Below are 27704 nucleotides of genomic sequence, written 5' to 3' on the forward strand. Positions count from 1 at the left end.
TCGTCTATCGAAATTGATGGGCGACGTTGGACCAAATGAAAATGATTAGGGAAAGCCTTAAAGACGCGCCTGCTCGTTAAAAAGGCCGCACTCAATTAAAAAGGACCAGCAGTCACAGCATTTATTAAAGATGAGAGATGTAAAGTGGAATGATGGAGTGATTATTAAAGGCATGGGTTTAAGAAAAGTACTGTATGTCAGGTGACCTTGTGAAAGGGAAAGGAAGGAAAAAGTTATTTCTACTTTTTTCGTTTAATTTCAGAAGCACATTATTTTTCTATACATTTATTCAGTTATGTTAATCCTTGAAGTACATTTAAATTTGATCATTTAGAGGTGCACAATGTAGGATTGATGGCCAAAAATGGTACTGCAGCTAGATCAAACTACTGACAAGCACGAAATGGCCTCCCCCTTCAGGTTGCCAGAATACCGCTTCACATAGGTCATATGAGAACCTGCAGTAAAAGTTTAAGTTGCAGGCGACAAGTCCTCTGCAGAAGGTAGATCTTATTTTTGTTATATGTTTAATGCCTATTGAAATATTTTGGCAATGTCATGAATAATTGAAGTGCAAATCTTACATTGTACACCATTAATCTACAGGTATATTATTTATTTCATGGTGAAATCCATATCCATAGAATCCCACTAATAATATCATGTTAACACTGACACTAAATTAAACAAGTGAGAAAAAAATGCACGATGGAAGATTGGTTAGCGCGTCTGCCTCACAGTTCTGAGCTCAAGGGTTCAATCCCGGGCTCTGACCTTCCTCGTGCCTGCGTGGGTTTTCTCTGGGTACTCCAGTTTCCCCTTACATCCCGAAAACATGCATGGTAGGCTGATCAAAAACTCTAAATTGTCCCTAGGTATGAGTGTGTCTGCGAATGGCTGTTCGTCTCCTTGTGCCCTGCAATTGGCTGGAAACCGATTTCAGGGAGGACCCCTCCTACTGTCCAAAGTTAGCTGGGATTGGCTCAAGCACCCTCGTGAGGATAAGCAGCTCGGAAATACAACCATTCAAGTGAGATAATTTGCCGGAAGACACTAAGCATTCATTAATGCTCATGACAGTGTCATATCATAATTATGACAGTCTTATGACGCCAATGTCAAATAAAGTGTTTCTGGGTAATATCTTCTAATAATAATAATAATAATACTTCTGGTTTAAATATCCCATAATACAGTGAGGACAGTTAAGCTTAAAGTCTGATATGGATTATCTATGAACCAATGCTGTTTTCAAGTCAAATTTGGTGGGTGGCGGCTTGTAGTCAGGTGCGCCTTACGGTCCGAAAATTACAGTATTTACTAATGTAACGATAGGAGAAATAAAAAATAAAATAATAATTAAAAATAAATAAATAAATAAAAGCCAAATACTTGTATTAATCATTATGACAGGAAACTATTTATTCATGGTTTAAGACTGGGGACAGCAACCCGCGGCTCTAGAGCCGCATGCAGCTCTTTAGCGCTGCCCTAGTGGCTCCCTGGAGCTTTTTCAAAAATGTTTGAAAATGGAAAAAGATAAAGGAAATATGTTTTTAATACAGTTTCTAAAGGAGAACAAACATGATACAAACATTCATCTAATTTATTAATATTGTAAAGAAGTTAAACTTAAGGCAGCATCGTACAACAGAGTAGTAACGTGGTGCGTCATTCTCTATAGGGTGCACTGCAGGGAAAAAGGCTCATTATGTATTTGTAGCCAATTTAGTCATTTTGATAGTAGGCTAATATAGCTAATATAGATACATACATGAATGGAGAAAAACACCTGTGACCTTTTTGTGACCCGCATTGTTTCCACATATATAACTGCACATATATATAACAATAACTGCCTTTGAGAGTGCCTTTAAGAGTAACTAACTGCGTATTAAAGTACAACGAGTCCACATATATAACAACAACTGCCTTTGAAAATAAAGAGCCTTTGAGAGTGCCTTTAGGCAACGAGTAAACCAATACACGAGACTCATACAACAAGTGAACCAATAAGATTGCAGGCAGTGTGTCTCCTGAGAGCAGGGGCTGGCTGCCTCTGTTCCCACGTGACATGTGCCAATAAATAGCCGGACATTTCCGGGCCACGCCAGAGTTTACCGTATATTAACGTGTGATCGCTCGGCTTGGTTCCTTGGATTCTCAGACCTGCAGTGCGGGCTCTCCACTCACTGTCAACAGGTATGAGCTTGATTCATTACCAGGGAACTCGTTGTGCTTTAACTTTGGCGTGGGGGTGTTAGCTTTGACAACTATACATCTAGCGCTATTGTTTCTTGTACTTGTGTGTGTTTTAACTGCATCGTGGGGGTTTTAGACGTAATCAGTGACAATCTGGACCTAGCGCTGTGGTTATTCTTTCTTTTGCTTGCCTTTGTATCAATAAACTTCCTTCCTTTACAATTTCTAATCAATAAACATTGTCTATTTTGCAAAAGTGTGCCTGTTGCTGACTCACTGCAAACCTGAAACGAAATTTCTTTCGCAAAAGTATGACCCGGAAATTTCGTAAAAATTTTGTAAAACATTTTTGGCGTTGTTGGCAGGATCAGCGTAAAACTTTGATAAATTGATTGGAATTGATCATTGTGCTGCTTGATAAATTGAATTAAGTGATACTGGGGATTTGCTATTCGATAAATCGATTTGAGTAAATTTGGGTTGTGTTGTTCAAAGTAATACTGTGTGAGCCGTAACAGAATAGCAATGTTTAAGAAGTTGTGGAAGTCCAATGTGATAGAATCTGAGGAGCCTATTGACGGGACTGTCGTAGCTCCTGCTTGGGAAAAAGAGCCATGGAATGGGATTGCGTCGTGTTTGCGTGGATGCGGTGATCGTCCCGATACGTGGATTCGTTAGGGGATTGTACTACACACGACGTCAGATTTCTGTGGATCCGTGTTGAACGTTAGTTAGTCATTGAGCTCAAATTGTATGTTTTTATGTTTGGTCTCGTGTGAGCCACTGGTAGAATATATGATGACTTTGATTTGTATTTGAAATTGTGCTGTCTTGTATGATAAGTCATTGGGGATGGTTGTTGTTGTGAGACTGAATGTGAGGCTGGGTTGCGTCATGATTCTTTTTTGCGAGGCTCAGGCGTAAATAGCTGACCTGTTTATTACTTGTGGATAATAGTAGTTATCGTCGCGTGACTGATTATGATTTTTTGCGTGGGATCGTGTGCGAATAGCTGACCATTTATTGCGTAAATAGCTGATCGTTTATTGCGCTATCGGAAAAAAGTAGAAGTTTTTCAACATGAGGAGTGCGGCCCTTCGGTGGCCCCTATTTGCAACATGGGGTCCTCGACGGCATCCGCTGGGTTTTTGCCCAAATTGATTATAAGGGGAGGTTGTCATTGCAGCTGGGAATATTCCGGCCTTTCCCTTATATTATTTAGGATGAAACATTTTTGAGAAATAAATTGGGAAAACAGGTAAAACAAAAATGATTTTGAAATGGAATTTCATTAGAGATTAATCAAATATGACTGAGTGGGGGGAGGTGTGTATGCCAGCATCTGCCTGATCAACAGATGACGGTATTCCAATTCCTGCCCAGAAACTCAAAGCAACAAGGATTATTGATAGTGCTGACAAATTATGTTAATGGGAACAGTGATAAAGTGATTATTCACCTTGATACATCTGTAACAGTTGGGGTGTTGTAGTAGTAAATCAAGGGCTAATAAATTTACACTCACCGTCATGAGTTGCTTTCGATATCGTGAAAACTTGATATTGATAATTTGAATTTGAAATTTTTCTTAAGGATCGGAAATTTCGGAAAACATTCTTGGTCTAGCGTCATCGTTGTTCCTGCTAGGAAGCGGTATAGCACGGGGACCGGAAATTTCGGAAAACATTCTTGGTCTAGCGTCATCGTTGTTCCTGCTAGGAAGCAGTATAGCGCGGGGACCGGAAATTTCGGAAAACAGTTTGGGATTGTATTAAGTAATACTAAGTGAGCTTTGATAAATTGAATTGAAGATACTAAATATTGTCTAGGCTTATGGCTTTTGGATCATGTGCTGATGGAATTTGGCTGCCTTTGTTCAGCTGGGATCCAACCAGTTAACAGACGATTATTAGATTTTGTTGTTACGGGGATTAGTGGTCGATTTTGTAATGAGTGGCCACGGCAAAATGTATAATGTATGTAATTACAGTAAATTACAGAAGACGAAACTGAAAGATTGGGAAAGGGAAGCGAATATTGGCAGTTCGCCAAGTGGAAATAATTATAACGATCTTGACTTTGCGACTCAAATGTCCTAAGGGACACTACGGGCACATTTTACGTAGATCTGGATCGTCACTTAAAGGGGCAACTTAACTTATGGAGGTTATTGATGCTGATTATCAAGGCGAATTGGGGGTTGTAATGTAAATCTGGCGATAAAATTGCCCAATTAGTTGTAAAGCCATGCGTTTTTGATACGGCAATTAAGATTGATCCGCCCAGTGTAATCACATCTCGAGGGCGAGCTGGATTTGGCTCCACTGACCAACCAGGAGCCAAAGTATGGGTGAGACAGGAGAACGCGCCTCCACGGCCTGTCGAAATAATAGCACAGGGGAAAGACCAAGTGGTTACTGTGTTATATTTTGGGGAAGCAAAGTGGGTGTGGATGTTCCGATACCGGGACGCTACCAGCGAGAAAATTAGTGTAGGATACCTTTGTCTTTTCCGAGGCGTTTGGTTCTGTTTTCTTTTTCAGCTTGGTGATTGGAAAACCTGCAGGAAGAACGCGCCGCGTCGATGGTGGTGTCGGATCGTGGGCCCACCATCCGTTGCAAGGTAAGATGTCTTGATTGAGGAACACAGGTCTAACGTTTCCAAGCTTAAAGTGTCCACATTGATAGCGCAAAATGAAGTGGTACATGCAACCAAAGAGGTTGAACAGGAATCTGCTATTTCAAACAACAAATTCTTGGTACAATCGTTATGTATGTGAATTGACTTTGCATCCAGAGGAGGCAGGGCTTGTTTTTGAGTATGATGTGCCCTGGTTCCACTGAATAAATGAAAATTGGGATTAATTAAGGGTATAATGATGGACCCAATATGGGTCAAAGGGTGGGATGAATGGAGAAAAACACCTGTGACCTTTTTGTGACCCGCATTGTTTCCACATATATAACTGCACAAATATAACCACATATATAACTGCACATATATATAACAATAACTGCCTTTGAGAGTGCCTTTAAGGGTAACTAACTGCGTATTAAAGTACAACGAGTCCACATATATAACAACAACTGCCTTTGACAATAAAGAGCCTTTGAGAGTGCCTTTAGGCAACGAGTAAACCAATACACGAGACTCATACAACGAGTGAACCAGTAAGATTGCAGGCAGTGTGTCTCCTGAGAGCAGGGGCTGGCCGCCTCTGTTCCCACATGACGTGCCAATAAATAGCCGGACATTTCCGGGCCACGCCAGAGTCTACCGTATATTAGCGTGTGATCGCTCGGCTTGGTTCCTTGGATTCTCAGACCTGGAGTGCGGGCTCTCCACTCATTGTCAACTGGTATGAGCTTGATTCATTACCAGGGAACTCGTTGTGCTTTAACTTTGTCGTGGGGGTGTTAGCTTTGACAACTATACATCTAGCGCTATTGTTTCTTGTACTTGTGTGTGTTTTAACTGCATCGTGGGGGTTTTAGACGTTATCAGTGACAATCTGGACCTAGCGCTGTGGTTATTCTTTGTTTTGCTTGCCTTTGTATCAATAAACTTCCTTCCTTTACAATTTCTAATCAATAAACATTGTCTGTTTTGCAAAAGTGTGCCTGTTGCTGACTCACTGCGAACCTGAAATGAAATTTCTTTTGCAAAAGTGTGACCCGGAAATTTCGTAAAACAATACAACAGGTGTTGCCTTCATTATAAGGCTTATTTAAGGCTTTTCATTTTTTTGCGGCTCCAGACATTTTTTTCTTTTCCATTTTTAATGCAATATGCCTCTTTCAACATTTTGGGTTGCAGACCCCCAGTTTAGGATGGATCTTATATATTTTTTAAGAGTAGGATTTATTAGTAGGGAGGCTTCTTTACTTCCCAAAAAAGAAAAAAAAGGAAAAGAAAATCTGAATTGTTATGATATTCATGAAAATGTTTCAAAAAAGAAATAGTACAACTCAATATTTATTGGCAATTTTAAAGGCATGTTTTATTTTTCTCCCCACACTATGTAACAGAGGTCAAATGTAATTATTCAAAAGCCTCGCTCATATTAAAACAAATTAAGCCTTTAAGTCCTTTAATGAAACAATCCTCACATTTGACACTTTCCATTTACATAAACATGTTTTGGCTTGTCAAGCATTGTTCCGTTTTGTCGTGCGAGGTGACAAACATGTTGATGTCCATTTTTAAAATGGGTCCACATGCTTGCAGCTAGAGGTCAAAAGAGGCAGTTAAAGGTGGGCACATTTACTGGTCATCAGTGGATGAGTGACTTTTGTGGACCAATCGGAGGACGACGTGGCTCTCCACCTTTTACCCGCATTGCCCTTCACTGGGGATCAAGCGCCGCTAATCCGTGGAATTTTTTTTTCCTATTCGGCAAAAACAGCTTGGAGCCATCAGCAAATTGCGTCAGCATACGGAAAAGATTTCATCATGTTATTGTCGTTTCTGATTACAAGTGCAATCGGTAGCAAAATCACATCATATAGAAAATGTCCATGGAACGGCAGTGTGATGCGTTTTTATGGCCCTGGTTTCAGTGGCTGAATTTTAAAAACATTCTTCCCAAGCGGTTGGCTAAATATTTGGGATGCACCGAAATGAAAATTTTTGCAACTGAAAAATGTCGGTCAACTCATTATAAACATGGATACCAAATTCCATGTTTCTCAGTGCTCCAAACTAACATTTTTTACAAGGAGCACAGTGGCCCCTAACTTAAAATTTTAGGGGCGCAAACAGATGATTAATGGGCACACACTGTAACTCAACATGCAAAGTTTTCCTCTAATTTTCACTGTTTAACCGACAAATCCTTTCATAATAACTGCATAAAACTACAAACTATTGAATCTAAATTTTATTCTCGATCAGTTTTGACATCAACCAGTATACTCAAAACTATGCACATTTGCTGTACCAATATTTAGAAAAAAAAAGAATTAAATGTCCTACATGTGAACTTCGATCTGGTTGCAGGTCACAGTTCTAATTTTTGTGGTACTGGTAATCCCCAATTCTGAATATATTCTGTCCAAGGTTGGTAATATTAGTAGTGGACCTCTCTGTCTACTCACAAACTCAAAACGATGCATTTTTAATGTAACAATATTTAAGAAAATTTGAATTAAAAGTCCTACATGTGTACTTTGTTACAGTTCTCAAATGGTTTGCATGCTCATGTTATAGTTTATTGTATCAGTGACCTGTTTGCATTAAAATCAGTATATACTTTAAAATTACTACACTGTTGTAATTATTTTACTCTAGGCCGGGGGTCAGCAACCCGTGGCTCTAAAGCCGCATGAAGCTGTTGAGCCCTGCCCTTGTGGCTCTCTGGAGTTTTTTCAAAAATATTGAAAATTGAAAAAGATGAAGAAAATGTATTTTAATATAAAAGTTTCTGTAGGAGGACAAACATGATACAAACATTCATCTAATTCATTAATATTGTAAAGAAGTTAAACATCATACAACAGAGTAGTAACGTGGTGCATCATTCTCGAAAAAATCTCATTATGTGTTTGTAGCCATTTTGATAGGAGGCTAATATAGCTAATATAGATACATACAGCATGTGTTGCCTACATTCTAAGCCTTAGAATCTAAGGCTTATATAAGGCTTTCATTTTTTGCGGCTCCGGACATATTTGTTTTTTGTTTTCCTTACAGTGCTAGCCAAAAGTATTGGCACCCCTGCAATTCTGTCAGATAAGGCTTAATTTCTCACAGAAAATGATTGCAATTACAAATGCTTTGGTAGTGATATCTTCATTTATTTTGCTTGCAATGGAAAAACACAAAAGATAATGAAAAAAAATCATCACCATTTTATACAAAACTCCAATAATGGGCCAGACAAAGATATTGGCACCCTTTGAACAATCATGTAATGCTTCTCTAATTTGTGTTAACAGCGCATGTTACTTACCTGTGGCACATCACAGGCAGTAATTAAATCACACTTGCAGCTAGTTAAAATAGATTAAAGTTTACTCAACCTCCATCCTGTGGTCTTGTGTGTTCTACACTGAGCATGGAGAAAAGAAAGAAGACCAAAGAACTGTCTGAGGACTTGAGAAGCAAAATTGTGACGAAGCATGGGCAATCTCAAGGCTACAAGTCCATCTTCAAAGACCTGACTGTTCCTGTGTCTACTGTGCGGAGTGTCATCAATAAGTGTAAAACCCATGGAACTGTGACTAACCTCCCAAGATGTGGACGGAAAAGAAAAATTGCCGAGAGATTTCAACAAAAGATTGTGCGGATGGTGGGTAAAGAACCTCGACTAACATCCAAACAAGTTCAAGTTGTCCTGCAGTCCGAAGGTACAACAGTGTCAACCCGTACTGTCTGAATGGAAAGGGAATCTATGGTAGGATACCCAGGAAGACCCCACTTCTGACCTAGAGACATAAAAAAAAGTCAGGCTGGAGTTTTCCAAAATTTACCTGGGAAAGCCAACAACATTTTGGAAGAATGTTCTCTAGTCAGATGAGACAAAAGTAGCGCTTTTTGGGAAAAGGCATCAACATAAAGTTTACAGAAAAAAACAAGACCTTCAAAGAAAATAACATGGTCACCACAGGTTCCCTGATGTTCTGGGGTTGCTTTGCTTGCTCTGGCACTGGACAGCTTGACTGTGTGCATGGCATAATATAGTCTGAAGACTACCAACAAATTTTGCAGCATAATGTAGGGCCCAGTGTGAGAAAGCTGGGTCTCGTTCACAGGTCATGGGCCTTCCAGCAGGACAATGACCCAAAACACACTTCAAAAAACACTTGAAAATGGTTTGAAAAAAAGCACTGGAGACTTCCTAACTGGCCAGCAATGAGTCCAGACCTGAATCCCATAGAATATCTGTGGAGAGATCTGAAAATAGCAGTTTGGAGAAGGCACCCTTCAAATCTCAGAGACCTGGAGCAGTTGGCCAAAGAAGAATGGTCTAAAATTCCAGTAGAGCATTGTATGAAACTCATTAATGGACACCGGAAGCGGTTGTTACCAGTTATTTTGTCTAAAGGTTGTGCTACCAAGTATTAGGCTGAGGGTGCCAATACTTTTGTCCGGCCCATTTTTGGAGTTTTCTGTAAAATGATAATGATTTAATTTTTTAAAAATTCTCTTTTGTTTTTGTGATTGCAAGCAAGATAAATGAAGATATTACAGCCAAAGCATTTGTAATTGCAATCATTATCTGGGAAAAATGAAGCGTTATCTGACAGAATTGCAGGGGTGCCAATACTTTTAGCCAGCACTGTACTTACATACTTTACATCAGGGGTGCCCAAGTCCGGCCCTCGAGAGCCCCTATCCAGCATGTTTTCCATGTCTCCCTCCTCCAACAAACCTGAATCAAATAATCAGGATTTTGTTTATCATGCTCCTGCAGTGCTTGCTGATGAGCTGATAATTTGATTCAGGTGTGTTGGAGGAGCGAGACATGGAAAACAAGCTGGATAGGGGCTCTCGAGGACCGGACTTGGGCACCCCTGCTTTACATATTTGTTTTTTGTTTTACTTTTTTTTCCTACTCTAGGCCGGGGGTCAGCAACCCGTGGCTTTAGAGCGGCTCTTTAGCCCTGCCCTTGTGGCTCTCTGGAGTTTTTTCAAAAATGTTTGAAAATTGAAAAAGATGGGCGGGAGAAAATATATATTTTAACATAGTTTCTGTAGGAGGACAAACATTCTTCTAATTCATTAATAGTGTAATGAAACTAAACTTGAGGCGGCATCTTACAACAGAGTAGTGACGTGGTGTATCATTCTTGAAAGGATGCACTGCAGGGAGAAATGCTCATTACGTTTTTGTAGTCATTTTGATAGTCGGCTAATATAGCTAATGTAGATACATACAGCATGTGTTGCCTTCATTAGCACCTTTCACACATACCTGAACTCCGGTTAATTCCGAGGATTTAAACAGGTAGCCCTTATGTGTGTAAGCAATTTCCCAGGTCGACTGACACGGAGAATTACTGGGTCCCGTCATAGTAGATTGTCCGGGACTTACCTGGGACTTGTGTGAAAGCAGGCATTTAACTCCCAGGTCACAGCGAGAAGGCTGTTGACGTAAGTATGATGGCGGGTTGATCATCATCTCTTTCTTTGCAGTAAGATGAAAAGTGGTAAACAAACATCACAATAATCAACATGGCGAACTGGAAATAGCAAAACTAAACTGGAAACATAACAAAATTAAATGGTACTGGATCATAGCGCTGAGGAAGAGACAGTCTATTGTCCATCTTTGGAAATGTGTGGTTTACTTTGTTGCTGATGCACACCAAAAATTACATAATGTCCGGGTTATAAAATCCCGCCAGCAAACCTCCCCGCACAAAGAGCGTCGAGTTGCCAACACGGTGCAAGTCTGAAAATGTCCACCCCGGGTATATTTCCCGGGACATCTCTCCATGTCTGAAAGCCATGACACTGGTAAATCCTGCGTCACCTTACAGAGGAATTTACAGGAATATACAGTAAGTCTGAAGGGGGCTATTATAAGGCTTATATAATAAGGCTTTTAATTTTTTGCGGCTCCAGGCATATTTATTTTTTGGGTCCAATATGGCTCTTTCAACATTTTGGGTTGCCGAACCCTGCTCTAGGCTAATTAAGGGCTTAGGTTATTGTTTGTTATATGATTTTGGTTTTTTTCCCCATCAAGGTACAGGTACATGTACTTGTGTTGCCAGCTGGATGGCTTCAAACACCGTCCAAGAAGTGGGCTGGTCTTTCAATGAAACTCGGGCCATTCCACACCCTCAGTCCGCCCCTGGTGGAGCCTCTCTGGGTGCTCATTTCGTGAGTCTCGCTCTCCTGAAAGTGGTGACAATTTGACAGTCCAAATAGTCACGAAAGTGAAAGCGATTGACGCCTGTGTGACTTAGGGTAACATGCGGTTCCGTTTCGTGGTTTAATTTTCTGCTATGCATTTATGTATACTCCAGTTTGCTCAGCATCGAGTCGTCCGACCCCGCTGCTGGCCGAGCGGCGACTGCTTTACACATTGTTCAGCTCCATCTTTTTTTTCTGTTGTATTTTCCCTTCGCAAATCAACTCGTTACATTGCCGCCAACTAGTGGATTTATCGGGAAACTGATAAGCATATGTTTCATCTCGTCCGCCTTTGTCGTCTTCTTCGGTTCCTTCGGGCAAATCATATCACATTTTGTAATTGTCAATGATTGTCAATGTTACCGATGATGCTGACAATAAAATTCCATAAAAATAACCGTAAAGGAGTTTGTCAGCAACAACAACAAAAACAACCGAAACCCTCCCCCGCAATGTGACTGGTCGCGCATGTGCGAGTAGATTAAAAAAAAATACTCGCACTGGCTCAATTTTAGTCGCAAAATACGATCATTCGGTTGCAGTCAGGAGCCTTGTTCCTGAATTTTCAAAAAGTCTGCTGGTTCAAATATTAACAATCTATCGATAACTAAACATTGACGTTTGTTTATCAGCTTGTTTCTCATTGGCCTGCGACAATGAGCTAAAAATAGCTTTGTTTATATTTCATCTGTGCTCACAATTATTTGCGGCGGCGTGCTCACATTAGCGCCATTTTCAAACATCTGTTGACCAAGTCAGAAGCGATCTGCTGCCTCTCACGCCAGGCCGACGTGGCATAACCATCATCATCGTCCTCCTCTCATCAACAACACCTCCGGACACGATCCCCCACTGCCTTCATTAAAGCGCCACACAGAGTGCTTCCGGCAAGGTGACTGTGAACCCCCGCCTACTCCCAATGTTCCCTGACGCATCATTGGCTTACAGGCCCGTCCATCAGCAGCCTGCTCAGTTCAGCTCGAGTTCAAACAGGCAGCCTGAACCACAAACGAGGCCCGCCAGAAGTTGACGTACACACGACATAATGTAGCTTTAACATTCATGCCGCCCCGGGCACATCCTGAACGACAGGGGATCTTGCTTGGACTGTGCTGCAAAAATAACACCATGGTTTTCATGCCAGTGTGTAGCAAAGATGCTTAGAAAAAAAGCATAGATGGATGGACAGACCACCCAAAAGACAGCTGACACACAGACTGATAAATCTCAGGCGGGTAGTAACTCGTTATATTTACGCCGTTGCATTTACTTGAGTAACTTTTTGAGAAAAATCTTCTTAGAGCAGTTTTACTTGAGTATACGTACAGTGCCTTGCAAAAGTATTCGGCCCCCTTGAATCTTGCAACCTTTCGCCACATTTCAGGCTTCAAACATAAAGATATGAAATTTAATTTTTTTGTCAAGAATCAACAACAAGTGGGACACAATCGTGAAGTGGAACAACATTTATTGGATAATTTAAACTTTTTTAACAAATAAAAAACTGAAAAGTGGGGCGTGCAATATTATTCGGCCCCTTTACTTTCAGTGCAGCAAACTCACTCCAGAAGTTCAGTGAGGATCTCTGAATGATCCAATGTTGTCCTAAATGACCGATGATGATAAATAGAATCAAGTCTCCGTATAGACCCTACCCACCGACGTCACAAAATCACATGCTCGCTGTATGGTTCCGCCCACTTGTCCGTCATTTTGTGTCTGTATTATCAATGCTCTCAATTGATCGAGCAATTTATAATGCATTTCATGGAAGACCCGGTGCTTTCGGATGCCGTAAACTCACTTGATGCGTTGCATAAAAGGCGTTATGTGGAAAAACTTCAGTTTATCCATTCGCCAGATCCATATTTGATGCCTAAATCGATGTTTTTCGACCCGCTGTCTCAGTCTCGTCCACGAAAATTCGGCAGGAATCTATCTTGTGCTTGGAAAGGTGAGTTACGAAATTTTCAATTCAAAATCTTTTGTTATTGCTAACATCCACTGTCAAGTCTAATGTATTTCATGTCGTTTGTCAATGGAGTTAGGGCTTTTAATGTTTATATGGTTTAGCGATAGCACTCTCACTACATACATACGTGTATGTTGTCGGCGATTAGCCTAGCAATGATCTTAATTGTGGTTGTCAGCCCAAAACCCTCTAAATATATATTAAATGCATCTTACCAGATATAAAATGACTACTACATAATCTGTGGTAATCGTTTGGAGCCCAGTTTTCTCGTCGAATTGCAGCAGCCCATCTCGCTCTCTTCTCTCCGGGTCTCTCGGAATCCGGTAGAACTTCAAGTCTCTCAGTCTTCTCCGTCTATCTTCTCTGTTATTGCAACCGACCGCCACACACGCCTTCACCATTTTGATTATTAATGTTAACGAGCAGAAAAACACGTCATAAATAGGAGGAATGTACGTAGCCGTAACAGGGAAACATGATGTGTTGACGGACAATTGGGCGGCACCAGTCAGGAGGAAGGAGTTGTGACGTCACGTGGGTAGGGTCTATAAATGCACCTGCTCTGTGATAGTCTCAGGGTTCTGTTTAAAGTGCAGAGGGCATTATGAAAACCAAGGAACACACCAGGCAGGTCCGAGATACTGTTGTTGAGAAGTTTAAAGCCGGATTTGGATACAAAAAGATTTCCCAAGCTTTAAACATCTCAAGGAGCACTGTGCAAGCCATCATATTGAAATGGAAGGAGCATCAGACCACTGTAAATCTACCAAGACCCGGCCGTCCTTCCAAACTTTCTTCTCAAACAAGGAGAAAACTGATCAGAGATGCAGCCAAGAGGCCCATGATCACTCTGGATGAACTGCAGAGATCTACAGCTGAGGTGGGAGAGTCTGTCCATAGGACAACAATCAGTCGTACACTGCACAAATCTGGCCTTTATGGAAGAGTGGCAAGAAGAAAGCCATTTCTCAAAGATATCCATAAAAAGTCTCGTTTAAAGTTTGCCACAAGCCACCTGGGAGACACACCAAACATGTGGAAGAAGGTGCTCTGGTCAGATGAAACCAAAATTGAACTTTTTGGCCACAATGCAAAACGATATGTTTGGCGTAAAAGCAACACAGCTCATCACCCTGAACACACCATCCCCACTGTCAAACATGGTGGTGGCAGCATCATGGTTTGGGCCTGCTTTTCTTCAGCAGGGACAGGGAAGATGGTTAAAATTGACGGGAAGATGGATGCAGCCAAATACAGGAACATTCTGGAAGAAAACCTGTTGGTATCTGCACAAGACCTGAGAGTGGGACGGAGATTTATCTTCCAACAGGACAATGATCCAAAACATAAAGCCAAATCTACAATGGAATGGTTCAAAAATAAACGTATCCAGGTGTTAGAATGGCCAAGTCAAAGTCCAGACCTGAATCCAATCGAGAATCTGTGGAAAGAGCTGAAGACTGCTGTTCACAAACACTCTCCATCCAACCTCACTGAGCTCGAGCTGTTTTGCAAGGAAGAATGGACAAGAATGTCAGTCTCTCGATGTGCAAAACTGATAGAAACATACCCCAAGCGACTTGCAGCTGTAATTGGAGCAAAAGGTGGCGCTACAAAGTATTAACGTAAGGGTGCCGAATAATATTGCACGCCCCATTTTTCAGTTTTTTATTTGTTATAAAAGTTTAAATTATCCAATAAATTTTGGTCCACTTCACGATTGTGTCCCACTTGTTGTTGATTCTTGACAAAAAATTAAAATTTTCTATCTTTATGTTTGAAGCCTGAAATGTGGCGAAAGGTTGCAAGGTTCAAGGGGGCCGAATACTTTTGCAAGGCACTATATTTGTTAGGAAAAAACACTACTCTTACCCTGCTACTTTGGGCTACACTAGAGTTACATTTTTCCTCTTTATTCTACATATTGACTTTGTTTTGCCAGAGATGCCGACAGTAGCGCTACCAGATCACCAATGAGGTGTTGCAACAATAAACACGTGACTCCATGATACCATTCAGAGGTAAGAATGTTTTTTCGCCACTAGAGGGAACGCATGCTCTTTGGACGGCTGTTTGGTCTAAATTTGATGATTTTTGTGTCATCTTTTTGGCATAATACGGTTAAGTAATAGGCTAAGCAACTCAGCAGGATCCCCAACCGTTGGGCCGGGAACCGGTACCAGTCCGTGCCGCATTTGCTACTGGACCGCAGAGAAATAATAATTTGTTCACGACCCCAATCTGGCTTGTGCCTCTTGACTAATCCGAGATTTGTGTACATCGCCCTCTCGTGGTTGGCCGCCATTACTGAAGTGTTTGCACTAGAGCTGTCCCGACTAGTCGACGTCATCAATGACGTAAATGCGTCGACGGTTAATGGAGGGTAAAAAAAAAAAAAAAATGCATGGAAAGTTTTCCGGACGCATGCTCTAGGTATGCAAGCGGGGAAAGCCGCACAAAGCCAAAAAAGCGCACCAGAGTGGCTAAAACATTTACTTTTTTCAACGAAACAAAGGAGGGTACATTGTTGTGTCCTGTCTCTTCAATGCCAAGCTTGCATACCAGGCTGTACGTGGGCCGTGAATGAACACCTAAAGCGCCATCACCCAGTCGTAATTTTGGAAGACGACAGGAGACAACAACCTGGCAGATTGTAAAGCCATCTAATTAACTACATGTTTTTATTGAGGTTGCTAAGCCTGTCGCGATATGACTTGAGTCCATTTATCGCACAGTAAATAAAATTGAGGGCGGTAAATTTCACGGCTGCGTTTTATCTTTGCGTGTGCGTATATGTGCGTGTTGATGGCATATGAGACTCCAGTTCCTTTAACAAATGTTTATTGGTCATCAACACGCCGTAGAATTAAAGTTAGACGTACAAAAAAAGGAAACACATCTATATTAAACACTGTAAACGTTAGCATTGCTACACTGAGGCTAATGGGGAAAAAAAACAACCTACCTTAGCCTGCTATAAAACATTGGCAGTCTTCTCAAAAACGCAAGCTTGAGGTAAAAGGTGACACTTCAGACATGAAAAATCTCTGGTTAACAGCATTTGCAAACAAAAATCTGTTACTGACACAACATGCAATAAGGAAAAGTGCTTTTTTTGCGGAGTGTAAAGCTTACTGTTAGCGGTTTAGTGTACGTACTTCTGGTGAACATTTCAAAATAAAAGCACATCATGTTCGTCATATAATGATTTCTGGAGTTAATCCCACATACTACAGAATTCAGATTCTACTCTAAGAATAGCTTTAAAATGAGGCCCTTTATGAAAAATCTGATTGGCAATGAATAATTATTACAATGATTATAATACTATTGTATAAAGTATTAAACCTACTATTAATCCATTAGTCGCATTGCAGAAACGAGCGGTACAGTTTATACATAAAATTGGATTTCTTGATCACACTCACCATCTATTTGCTCACTTAAAACTACTTAAAATGGAATATCTTGTCAAATATTATACATCTATAATGTTGTTTAAAGCATAAAATAAATTACTGCCATCTTATATTCAAAACCTTTTCAAGATTCAGGAGAGTACTCATAATCTGTGAGGTTCTGGAGATTACATTTTACCCAGATTTCGAACAACTCGCAAACATTTTTTTGTGTCTGTATGTGTAGTGAAACTGTGGAACGATTTAGACAAACACTTCAGGCACTGTCAAAATATCCAAAAATTTAAATTGTTGTATAAAGATATGGCCTGGTCACAATATAATGATATTTACTGAAATTTTTTGTTGCTGTTCTTGTAGAATGATGTGTATATAATCACAGTTATTATTAACGAGCCAACTATGTTGGTCTAGTTGGCTGTCTATTGGTTTAGTTGTTTTTACATTACACTGTTTACATTCCATTCTTTTGCAAATTTGCACTAGTTAATACTATCAGCATTTGACCCCATTGTTTGTGATTTATTATTGTAATTTACGTGTTTATTCTTACTTTAATAAAGAATTTAAGTGTTCCAAAAATGTTTTTGGGAATTAAGAAGCGTCATCAAAAATGTCATTGCTAAATTAGTAAAAAATAAATATATATATATATATATTAGATTAATCGACTAATCCAAATACCCTTCTTCTGCCATACACCACCATACACGCACAGCCACCTAAATGTCCCAAGACACGAACAACGAGGACGAAGACTGCCACTGATGAGACCACCTCACCATCCCAGGCAAAGCAAAGGAGGGTAGTTGCTAAGCAGGAAATGGCCAGAGTGAGTACTCTTCTATAATAAAAAACATATCATATCCGATGTTTCATCAGTGTCATTGCTCCCCTCAATGACCGTTTCATTACGCTGCATTTGCGTTCGTTTGGGCTCAAATTGGTAACCTAAAACACCAATTAAAGCTTCGTAACTCTCCTCGTCACCATTAGATGAACATTCGTTACGTCCTTCTATGTCGGATTCGTCGCTGGAACTAGAAACAAAATTGTGTGCCATCATCGCCGCCATTCAGTATTAAAGCACTGAGCCTTTTTCTTGTTGAAGAAACACCCCACACTGTCAATTCTGAATTCTCTTTTATTGACAACGAGGGGTGTTTCTTCATGAGGGAACCTGGAATATGTGCAGAGCAGGACGAACACAATGCAACAGCATAAACAGCTCAAAACACCCCTAATTCTTCCCTCACTAGAAGGAATTATATCGATGCAGACAGGCGCTGCCCCCCTAGTGGCCGGTGGCACTCTCTTCACTTGTAATGATGTCACGCACACAATCTGCCAGATCTCGGGCGCCGGTCGTTTTAGCTTGACAATCGATCCAAATTTCTCTCATTTTCTTGTGTGCAATTACACGAAGTGGCATGGTATGAATACAAAAGGCATGCGTTCGTGGATAAATGATGGAATATTAACATTTCCCCAGGGGTTGACATACCCTTTAATGGGGTGTCCAAATTTTTTCACATGGCTGTATCTGTGCAATCAGGCTGTTTCAGCGGATGGATATATGCAAACTGCGGCCATCGAAATCTTGATGCGCTTTTTTAAAGTTTCGCGAGTTCTCGAAAAATGAGTCTCATAACTCTCCTTGCTAAGCTAAATTGTACCTCGATGTGTGTTTGTGTGGAAATGTAGTTCACGAACAACAAAAAAACTATTCACCTTCTCGCTGAAACTAGTAAAACTCTTTACACGGCTATTATAATGCATACCTGTCAAGTTGTACGGTTTCGGCGTAATTTGTACAAGTGAGCAATGATTTTTAAATGTGTACGCCGTACGTTTAAAGTCGTATTACGTTTTTTTTTTTTGTCCATTCGGATTTTGTCAGTTTCGTCAACGAGACAATGTGCGTTACTATGCGTTACATTGGTTGAAAAATGAGAGAAAAGTCAGAGACACGGAGAAAGAAGAGTGTTTGTTGTGACGCTGTAGCAAACGCGATGCTAGGCTAGGTGGCTCCAATATTTCCTGACTGTAGCCGAGAGCCTACAATCTACGCCTAGATATCACATGCATATAGAACTACATGCGAAATGACATACTCGGCAGCGTTAGTAAACAGCCGCCATTTTAAAGCAGTAGACTTCTGAGAAAGGCTCTGTTGTAGTGAACCTTCCTAGCTAACCAAAGTAACTTTTTATCTAAAATACTCCTAAATCGGCAAAATCTTTGACTTGAATCTATCTTTAAATGATGAAACAGTTCTAAAATTTTCACATGTCGAAAGTAGACAGAAGGGAACTAATGCAATTTTAACAACTTTAATGGTTGATTCACAACATTAAATGACTTCCAAACATAGGAAAGGTTACTATGTTTTTTTTTGTTTTTTGTTTTTTGTTGAAAAAACAAAAAAACAAAAACACATGAAAGGTAACACCAGTTACTTTAACAAGTAACTAATTACTCTTACATTCAGGTAACTGAGTTACTAACTCAATAAATTTTTGGGAGAAGTAATTTGTAACTAATTAATTACTTTTTAAAAGTAAGATTAACAACACCGGTCATAAAGATGAAGTCTGCAAAATGAAAAGTGACAGAAGCGGGGATTTTATTCTGCCAATTTGTTGCCGAACACAATTTGCCCGCAACTATTGCTGATCACTTCTCAGAATTAGCAAAAGAAATGTTCCCTGACTCAAAGATTGCATCGGTAAATTAATTTTATCAATTGACCTTCACACTAACGAACTACCTTCAAGTCAAACTGAATTGCGAGCTGAAGTGCAGACATCAAAAGACATGATAGAAATAGGCAAAAGTGCTATATACAATTATAACAAACATCACTGTTAAATTTTAGTAATCATGATGTAGCTGAAGACATTGTTCTTTGATTGCACCAGGTTTTATGTGACAATATTACCAATAAATTCATATTATTTTAAAAAGGAGTTTTATTTTTCTTTCATGTTGCTCGCTATATACAACGGTGTAAGATTAGTCACCAATTTGTAAGGGCATACATCACTATTTGTTCGGGTTGACAGGTACAGGTACGTACCGTATTACCCCCGTGCTATCATCGCTCCACTGGCTTCCAGTCCGTTTTAGAATTGATTTCAAACTTTTACTGTTTGTTTTAAATTCTATTCATGGCCAGGCTCCTTCTTATTTATCAGAGATTTTAACCCTCCGTAACTCTAAGGGCTCTTCGTTCTACCAGCCAGCTTCTTTTGCAAATTCTGAGGTCGAGACTTAAACAGTGGGGGGACCGATCTTTTGCAGTTGCTGCCCCCAGGTTGTGGAATAGCCTACCCCCTGAAATCTGCACCATTAACAATCCAGGCCTTTTTTACGTCTCGGTTAAAGACACACTTTTTCTAGACTCGCTTTTCCCCCTGACTAGCATAGCCTGGTTTTATTTCTTATGGGTTTTAATGTTTTATCGGTTTTATTTGCTGTTTTGACTTGTATCGTGCTATGCTGTTTTTGTTTTTCTATTTCTTAATGTCATAGTGTAGTACTTTCCTTTTATTTATTTATTGACTTATAAAAGGAATGATGGAAAGCTCTTCGAACAACACATAAAAAGACAAAGAAATAGCTATGACAGAAACCGTTGATACAAAACAGACAGATTTTGTTAAACAGCTGAGATTATTTTACAGCGAACACAAGTACGAAACTGAATCCTTAGCTGGCTAACACATAGACGATGGCTATATATTCCAGTAAAGCTCGTGTCTCAACTCTTAACGAGCTGGAAGGCGCTACGGCCCTCTGCCTCGGAGTAAGTCCGCCAAGTTTAGTTTTCCCGCCGACACCTGTGCAAACGAGGGCAACCCGGCCAGCCAGACGGCTCGCGGAAGTGGAGCGTCATGCTGTCAAAACACAACCTTGTGGCACGAGCTCAGCGCCGGATTTAGCGGTTAGCTGCCACACCGCCTGCTTCACATTGAAAATAGACACGGCCAACCTGAGCGAGCGTCCGCCCTCATGTCCCGCTCTGGTTCCAGGCGGGTAAACACCAGCAGACTTTCACGGAAGTCTACCACTGAGAGAAACAACTTGTCGCCAGACCACATTGTTGGCATTAAACCCTAATGTTATAAGATATCTCAGGTTTTAAACCAGAATTTGACATTCTAATGAAACAACTCCAAATGGAAATTGTTTTGAAACACACCAACAAATTCAAACAAATACACAAACATGTGCATGCACACGCACACACAGCATGCAAATATAGACAAAGCAGAAGGTGCATGAGTGCATATTTTTTTGTAAACGCGAGACCTGATTTTTGAGGCAACGAAGACCTCGGAGCAATCGAATGTGCATATGTGTGTGCATTAGTATGTGCCTGTGTCTGTGTGTGGCACGCCTCCGGTGACTGGACGGGGGAGAGGTTGCACACTGTCCAGTCTGTCCAAACACACACACACACACGCATACACAAAGACAGCAGCATATAATGGCGGTCCCTGTCGGGCCGCATAAATCTGTGGGGGCCCAATTAAAGATCCCCTTTAGCGTGTTCACCACCAGCACGTGTGTAAAGATGAACACAAAAACACACTTTTTTTTTTCCCTATAGAATAAAGTATACAATAGAACAAATGAAAAGGTTTGTCAAAAGTGCTTTAAGACAAGCTACAATCAACATGTATTTGGGAATGTGTATATGTATGCTGTATATATGTATATACACATATAAACACATAAATACTATATGTTTATACACATTACATCCATACATACATACTACATTATATGTTAGTATACACAGATGTATACATAAAGAAAAATTCAAAATAAAAAAAAGGCAATATTAGTTTTTAAAATTAAAATTAAAAAATTAAAAATTAAAATTTAAATACGAAAAAAAAAAAAAAAGTAGGAAAAATGATCTTTGAATTGCCCGTTTTTATAGAGATATGAAGTTTTATTTAGAAAAAAAAAGCAAAAGTTGACTTAAAATAATCATTTAAAACTTAGTAACATAATTTGAGTGTTAACTTTTTTTGGATAAATGTACTAATTTTCCATCCGGGGTTGGGAGACGCTTGACGAGTGGCAAACAAAGGAATAATAATTAGATGGGTATGTCGGTGTTGACGGCGCTTGTACTTATTTTTGGTGTCATGCGCTAAGGCAGGCGGGCGAGGGGGTAGTCGGGCGAGGGGCGGTCGGCCGGGCGGGCCGGCAGCCGCCACCGGTCATTGTCCATTGCGCTCGCCGTCAAAGGGGCGGCGGCCTTGTCAGCTTTTCCACTCCAATCTCCATGGTGCCGATTCGCAAAGTGACTGCGTCGTTCCGGCCTTTTTTCTTCACATGACGAAGAAGAAACAACAAACCCCCCCCGCCCTGCCAGTCGCCCCTTATATCATCCCCCCGCCCACGCTCGCCCCCCGTCATTTGGGATTGCAAAAATAGGCTACATCATTTCTGGAAATGAACAATACTTATCCGTTCGTCGCATCCGTTGCTTTGGGTTTGCGTTTAGGTCGGCAGACAAGCTGGACAAGGCGTGGCGTCCCACTTTTACGGTGTTTTTTTTGTCTATATTGTCAGCTATCCACATCTTGAGAAGCAGCAAATCTTACATATAACCAAATTCTTGGTTGTGATAGACGTTTCTCTGTTCAAAATGTCTTTTTCAGTTGCAAATAAACTGTTTCTGTGGGCTAAATGTCCAATTTAGAAGTGAAAAAGCCTTTGAGGTTTAAAACAGAAATGTCCTGTTGCTTGGATCTAACTGGTAATATAGTTCATAATGAAATAAAACGGTATAATTATTGAAAATAATTTTTCAAATTATACGTAGTGAATAAGAATATAAATAATAAAGAATTGCTAAATACTCGGGCCTAAAATTACTTACTGTGTATATTACTTACTGTCCAAATATCCTGTAAATAATTAAGAATAATTCAAACTTACAATGCCTGTCATAAAGTTAGTTTTCAAAGTCACTTTTCAATTAAAAAAATAGAATTAAAAAAGAAAAAAAATATTGATTTTATAATTCATTCATTCAGCACCATTTAAATTTTGCTTTTCTAATGAAGCAGATACTTGAAAACAATCTCTCAACTTCCCTCCGTCAAATACATTTGTATTACATGTTTGGTTATAACAACAAAAGAACATGTAATTGTACATAACATTATGCTTAACTCCGGGTTGGAATATTTTTTCCCCCAATGGGTCACTTCCTCTTTAATCATTTTAATGATTAAATTATATTTTCAACATTCTTTGTTGTCTTAAAAAAAAAAAAAAAAATTCATGCCTTGGCGAGCAGCAGCACGTGTCAAGCAAATTCAAGGCATCAATCCTTCAAAACATCGACGTCGCCCGGGACGCTCCCTCTGCCCAGGACGGGCCCCGCGGCCGAAATACGCTCTATTAATTTCCTGACGACAAACTGGAAGGTGTCTTGGGTGGACAAACGTCTGCTCTTGAAATGTATTGTTTTTTTTCCCCACATTGTTTTACATATAAATGTGTTGTAACATATACAGTGGGGAGAGCAAGTATTTGATACACTGCCAATGGGTTTTCCCATTGTGAGTGTATCAAATACTTGTTCTCCCCACTGTATAAAACAAATTGTAAACTAAAAAATTTGGAGAGATATAAAATTATAAAAACACACAAATAAATCAAACAGCCTCCGATATATCGAGGTCGACCGATATACAGTATGGACTCTTTTCCAACATCGGCCGATTTAAAAAAAAAAAAAAAAAAGCTGATAAAAAAATATTTTTGATTTTTTTGATCAGGCATTTGTCTGGTCAACTGTGGCCAGCAGTGACTGACAGTAGGACCCCACAGCTTGAAGGCAGGCTGCTACTACAGGAAGTTTCAGGCTGTCCTGTTTTATAAGTATTGTAAGATTTTATTTTCAAATCTTGCATGGAAGCAGATTCAATGTTGCTTTCCCCATTTAAGGGGATTACTGAGTGATCCTTTCATTTTAAATGTAACTTGTAGCATTAGCATTAGCTTTAGCATGACGAGCATCCTCTTAAACGCTCACTTGCTTACATCTCAGCATAATGTCCTGGTGGGTGTAATTATTTGAAAATAATGTACTGTTTTTGATCTAAAAAATTGTGTTCTTTGGTTTGGTAACACCAAACCAAATTAATCCTTTAAGTGCCAGGTCGTCACTGTAAATTTAAAAATGTTAAAGCAATTTTTAAAATATTGCTTTAAAACATGCTTTAAAAAAAGTATATCAGTCTCAAATATCTGCTTACAAAATCGGCTCTGGAAATCAGTAATCAGCTGAAAAGATTTTTAGACATCGGTATCAGCATCTGCATTTGAAAAGCCCATATCGGTTGACCTCTTTTATAGTGCAACATCTATATATATATTCTTATCTACATCTATAAATGTAAGTACTTTTTTAAAATACTTTGAATACTTAGTTTGAATAAAAGCTATACTCCAAAAAAATAAAAAGAGGTTCATTGAGTAAGTTTAAGGGGTTATGCGAAGGGCCCTATTTTCGTACACTGACTAAACCGAGGCAAAGTGGTGTTTTAGACCAGGTTTTGGGCTGGTTGCCTCCAATTTACAGGCTGTATTCCATTTCTTTCAACTGCTAGCCCTCTATCTAATGAGATGAGAAACTGGTTTGTTCAGTGGAAGGTTGACTCACACTGGGTACAACAGCGTGGACTCTAATTTTGACCTATTCTAAAACAATTTCAGAATGTGACAAAATCTGAAGAAGAAGTCACTTAGTTATTAGCTTTCCAGCTTAGATACATCAGGTTTATAATTATTATTTTTTTTGCTCTGTTATCTATTTTCTGAAGTGTTTTGTGAACGCACAGGTGTAACACGTGGTGTTCAGTACCTTTAGCAAGGTTAAGAACCACTGGCTTAAAACCATGTCATAAAATGATCTTTATTTTAATCAATATGTATTGAATAATAAAAACCAAAAACAAATGAAACATTTATTTTCAAAATATTTTTATAATATAAAAATATGACAAAATTCTGTGAATCTAAAGCTGCTAAAAACGTCATATAATAACAGCGCATGCTCATTTAAACGGCAATTATTTGTATGCCCAATTCAAAAGTGCCAAAGCGAATACAAAAAGCATTCAATCTGCAATTTTTGTTGCTAAAATATTATAAAAGAAAAATATATACAAAGTGCGTTATTATGAAGTGAAAATAAGTTTTGGATGATGGACAAGACAAAGAATAATAGGCTGCAGCCCGCGGTGGGGATACGCTCTATTAATTCCCTGACGACGGACGGGAAGGTGTCTCGGAAGGGCAAAGTCTTGCCGGGGTCTAAAAACCTTGGGGGCGTCCGTCCTGTTTGGCCGCCCGTCACGCGTAGAAAAAAAAAAAGGACGCCCGCGGTCGGCTGGACGAGTCTTGCGTTGATGAGACGTCGCCAATAGGAAGAGGAGCGGGACTGTCGGGAGGCCCCGCCCCTCCGGGATTGTTGTGGCTAACTCTTTTGTTTTTTCCTCAATATGCTCGGGATGCGTTCTGGCTCCCGGAACCATTGTAGAATGATAATCAGAAAACGGCGGGAACAATGTCATGATAAATATAAATATCGAAAAAGAAGTGTGAAATTCTTCTCTGGCCCATGGCGGCGAGCATCTGGCGATGTCGGCGGCGGCGTTGTCGTCGTCTAATGCCGAACACGGCTGAAATTCATGCAGCGACCCTGAAAGCAACAAAAACAAAGTTTATTTGACAAGATTATAAACAAGTCCTCATACAGGAAAGAAAAAAAAAAAAGAATAAATGATGAAAAATACAGTAACATAAAAACACTACATTCATAGCTAGGACATATTTAAAAACAGTTTGCTATTAAAACACAAAATATTAAAATTCAATTAAATGTAAAATATTACTAAAATAATGCTTACAATACATATACAAATATTTTGAAGTCTTTTCAAATAAGATTCACAGAATATCTTTAATCAAGTTTATAATATATCTATTTTTTTTAAATAATAAAAAAAAATGAGCTCTGAGATAAACAATACAATTCTAATACTGTTAATCCTACATAGGTATGTGCACCTATATATGTGTGTACAGCTGTGTTTTATTTGTATAATTTAGTCCCTACGTGCAAAGAGTGTGTGTCCAGTATGTGAAATCTGTGTACGTGCGTGTGTTCTCCAACAGTTGTCGAAGCGACACCAAGAGGGAGCTCTCACACTGCGAATCCCTCAAAAGCATGTAGGCAAACACACACACACGCACATCACAAATACACACATGCACAACCATAAAAACTGCGACTGGATGTGTATGCATAAATGAAAGCAGAAGAAAGACAAATAAAGAAAAATGATTTGATACCAATGTTGAGTGACAAGTGTGGTCATTGAACAAGTTAAACTCATTAGTCAAGACATTAATGGCGAAGTGCTGTATTGTTTCTTCAGTTATTATGACATGGATTTTGAGTATGCCTGTTCAAAATGTTATCATTTTGGGGGAAAAAAATATTACAGTTACACAATGGAAGCAAGAAATTCAATATGCCCCCACCCCCCCAAAAAAACATGCCTTTTTTTCATGAAATTCACATTGTAAAGTGATAAGCTTCATGTAGGACGGTGCATGTGAATTTGTACAACAATTGCTTGCACCACAAGTACCTGTACTACAAGTACTTACAATTGTACTTCTACTAAACATACTTGTACTTCTACGACAACAACTTTAATCTGTACTTCTACTACAAGTACTTTTACTTCTACCCCTATTTCTACAAGTACTTCAATGCTTACTTGTACATGTACGCTAACTTGTATGTGTATTTACACTTGTATGTGCAACTACAATTACTTTAAAAAGTTACTTGTCCGCTTACTTCTACTGCAAGTAAAGTGATGGTCAAAAGTATTGGCACCCCTGCAATTCTGTCAGATAATGCTCAATTTCTCCCAGAATATGATTGCAATTACAAATGCTTTTGTAGTAATATCTTCATCTATTTTGCTTGCAATGAAAAAAAACAAAAACAAAAGATAATGGAGAAAAAAAATCATTATCATTTTACGTAAAACTCCAAAAATGGTGAAAAATCATATGATGCCTCTCTAATTTGTGTAATTAACAGCACCTGTTACTTACCTGTGGCACATCACAGGTGGTGGTAATAACTAAATCACATTTGTAGACAGTTAAAATGAATTAAAGTTGATTCAACCTCTGTCCGGTGTCCTTGTGTGTACCACACTGAGCATGGAGAGAAGAAAGAAGACCAAAGAACTGTCCATGGACTTGAGAAGCGAAATTGAGAGAAAGCATGGGCAATCTCAAGGCTACAAGTCCATCTCCAAAGACCTCAATGTTCCTGTGTCTACCATGCGCAGTGTCATCAATAAGTGTAAAGCCCATGGCGCTGTGGCTAACCTCCCTAGATGTGGATGGAAAAGAAAAATTGACGAGAGATTTAAACGTGGGATTGTGTGGATGGTGGATAAAGAACCTTGACTAACATCCAAACAAGTTGAAGCTGTCCTAAAGTCCGAGGATACATCAGTGTCAACCCGTACTATCCATCGACGTCTGACTGAAGAGGGACTCTGTGGTAGGATATCCAGACAGACCCCACTTCTGACCCAGAGACATAAAAAGATCCAGGCTGGAGTTTGCCAAAACTTATCTGAGAATGCCAAAAACGTTTTGAAAGAATGTCCTCTGGTCAGATGAGACAAAAGTAAAGCTTTTTGGAAAAAGGCATCAACATAGGGTTTTTACAGGGGAAAAAAACAAGGCCTTCAAAGGAAAAAAACACGGTCCCCACAGTCAAATATGTTAGAGGTTCCCTGATGTTCTGGGGTTGCTTTGCTAACCCTAACCCTTCAAATCTCAGAGACCTGGAGCAGTTGGCCAAAGAAGAATGGTCTAAAATTCCAGCAGAGCATTGTAAGAAACTCGTTGATGGATACTGGGAGCGGTTGTTCGCAGTTATTTCGTCTAAAGGTTGTGCTACCAAGTATTAGGCTGGGGGTGCCAATAATTTTGTCCGGCCCATTTTTAGAATTTTGTGTAAAATGAAAATGATTTAATTTTTTTTTTTCATTCTCTTTTGTGTTTTTTCATTGCAAGCAAAATGAATGAAGATATTACTACCAAAGCATTTGTAATTGCAATCATTTTCTGGGAGAAATTGAGCATTATCTGACAGAATTGCAGGGGTGCCA

General features: G+C 39.6%; 1 protein-coding gene and 1 long non-coding RNA gene across 2 annotated transcripts in view; one reads left to right on the forward strand and one right to left on the reverse strand.

Annotated features, from left to right (window-relative positions):
* The first annotated feature begins 2007 nt into the window (after positions 1-2007).
* Positions 2008-25841, forward strand: LOC130912844 (uncharacterized). The gene is made up of 5 exons (XR_009062652.1): positions 2008-2202; positions 4745-4824; positions 14982-15060; positions 17177-17290; positions 25672-25841. It is a non-coding gene; the product is annotated as an uncharacterized LOC130912844 (long non-coding RNA).
* Positions 24456-27704, reverse strand: part of antxr2a (ANTXR cell adhesion molecule 2a) — a 173549-nt gene continuing 170300 nt past the window's right edge. The window contains exon 17 of the mRNA XM_057830925.1: positions 24456-25195. Coding sequence (XP_057686908.1) covers positions 25160-25195 — 36 coding nt within the window. The 3' untranslated portion in view covers positions 24456-25159. The remainder of the gene's footprint in view (positions 25196-27704) is intronic.

This window comes from Corythoichthys intestinalis, chromosome 3 (genome assembly GCF_030265065.1).
Source record: "Corythoichthys intestinalis isolate RoL2023-P3 chromosome 3, ASM3026506v1, whole genome shotgun sequence".
NCBI classification, from domain to species: domain Eukaryota; kingdom Metazoa; phylum Chordata; class Actinopteri; order Syngnathiformes; family Syngnathidae; genus Corythoichthys; species Corythoichthys intestinalis.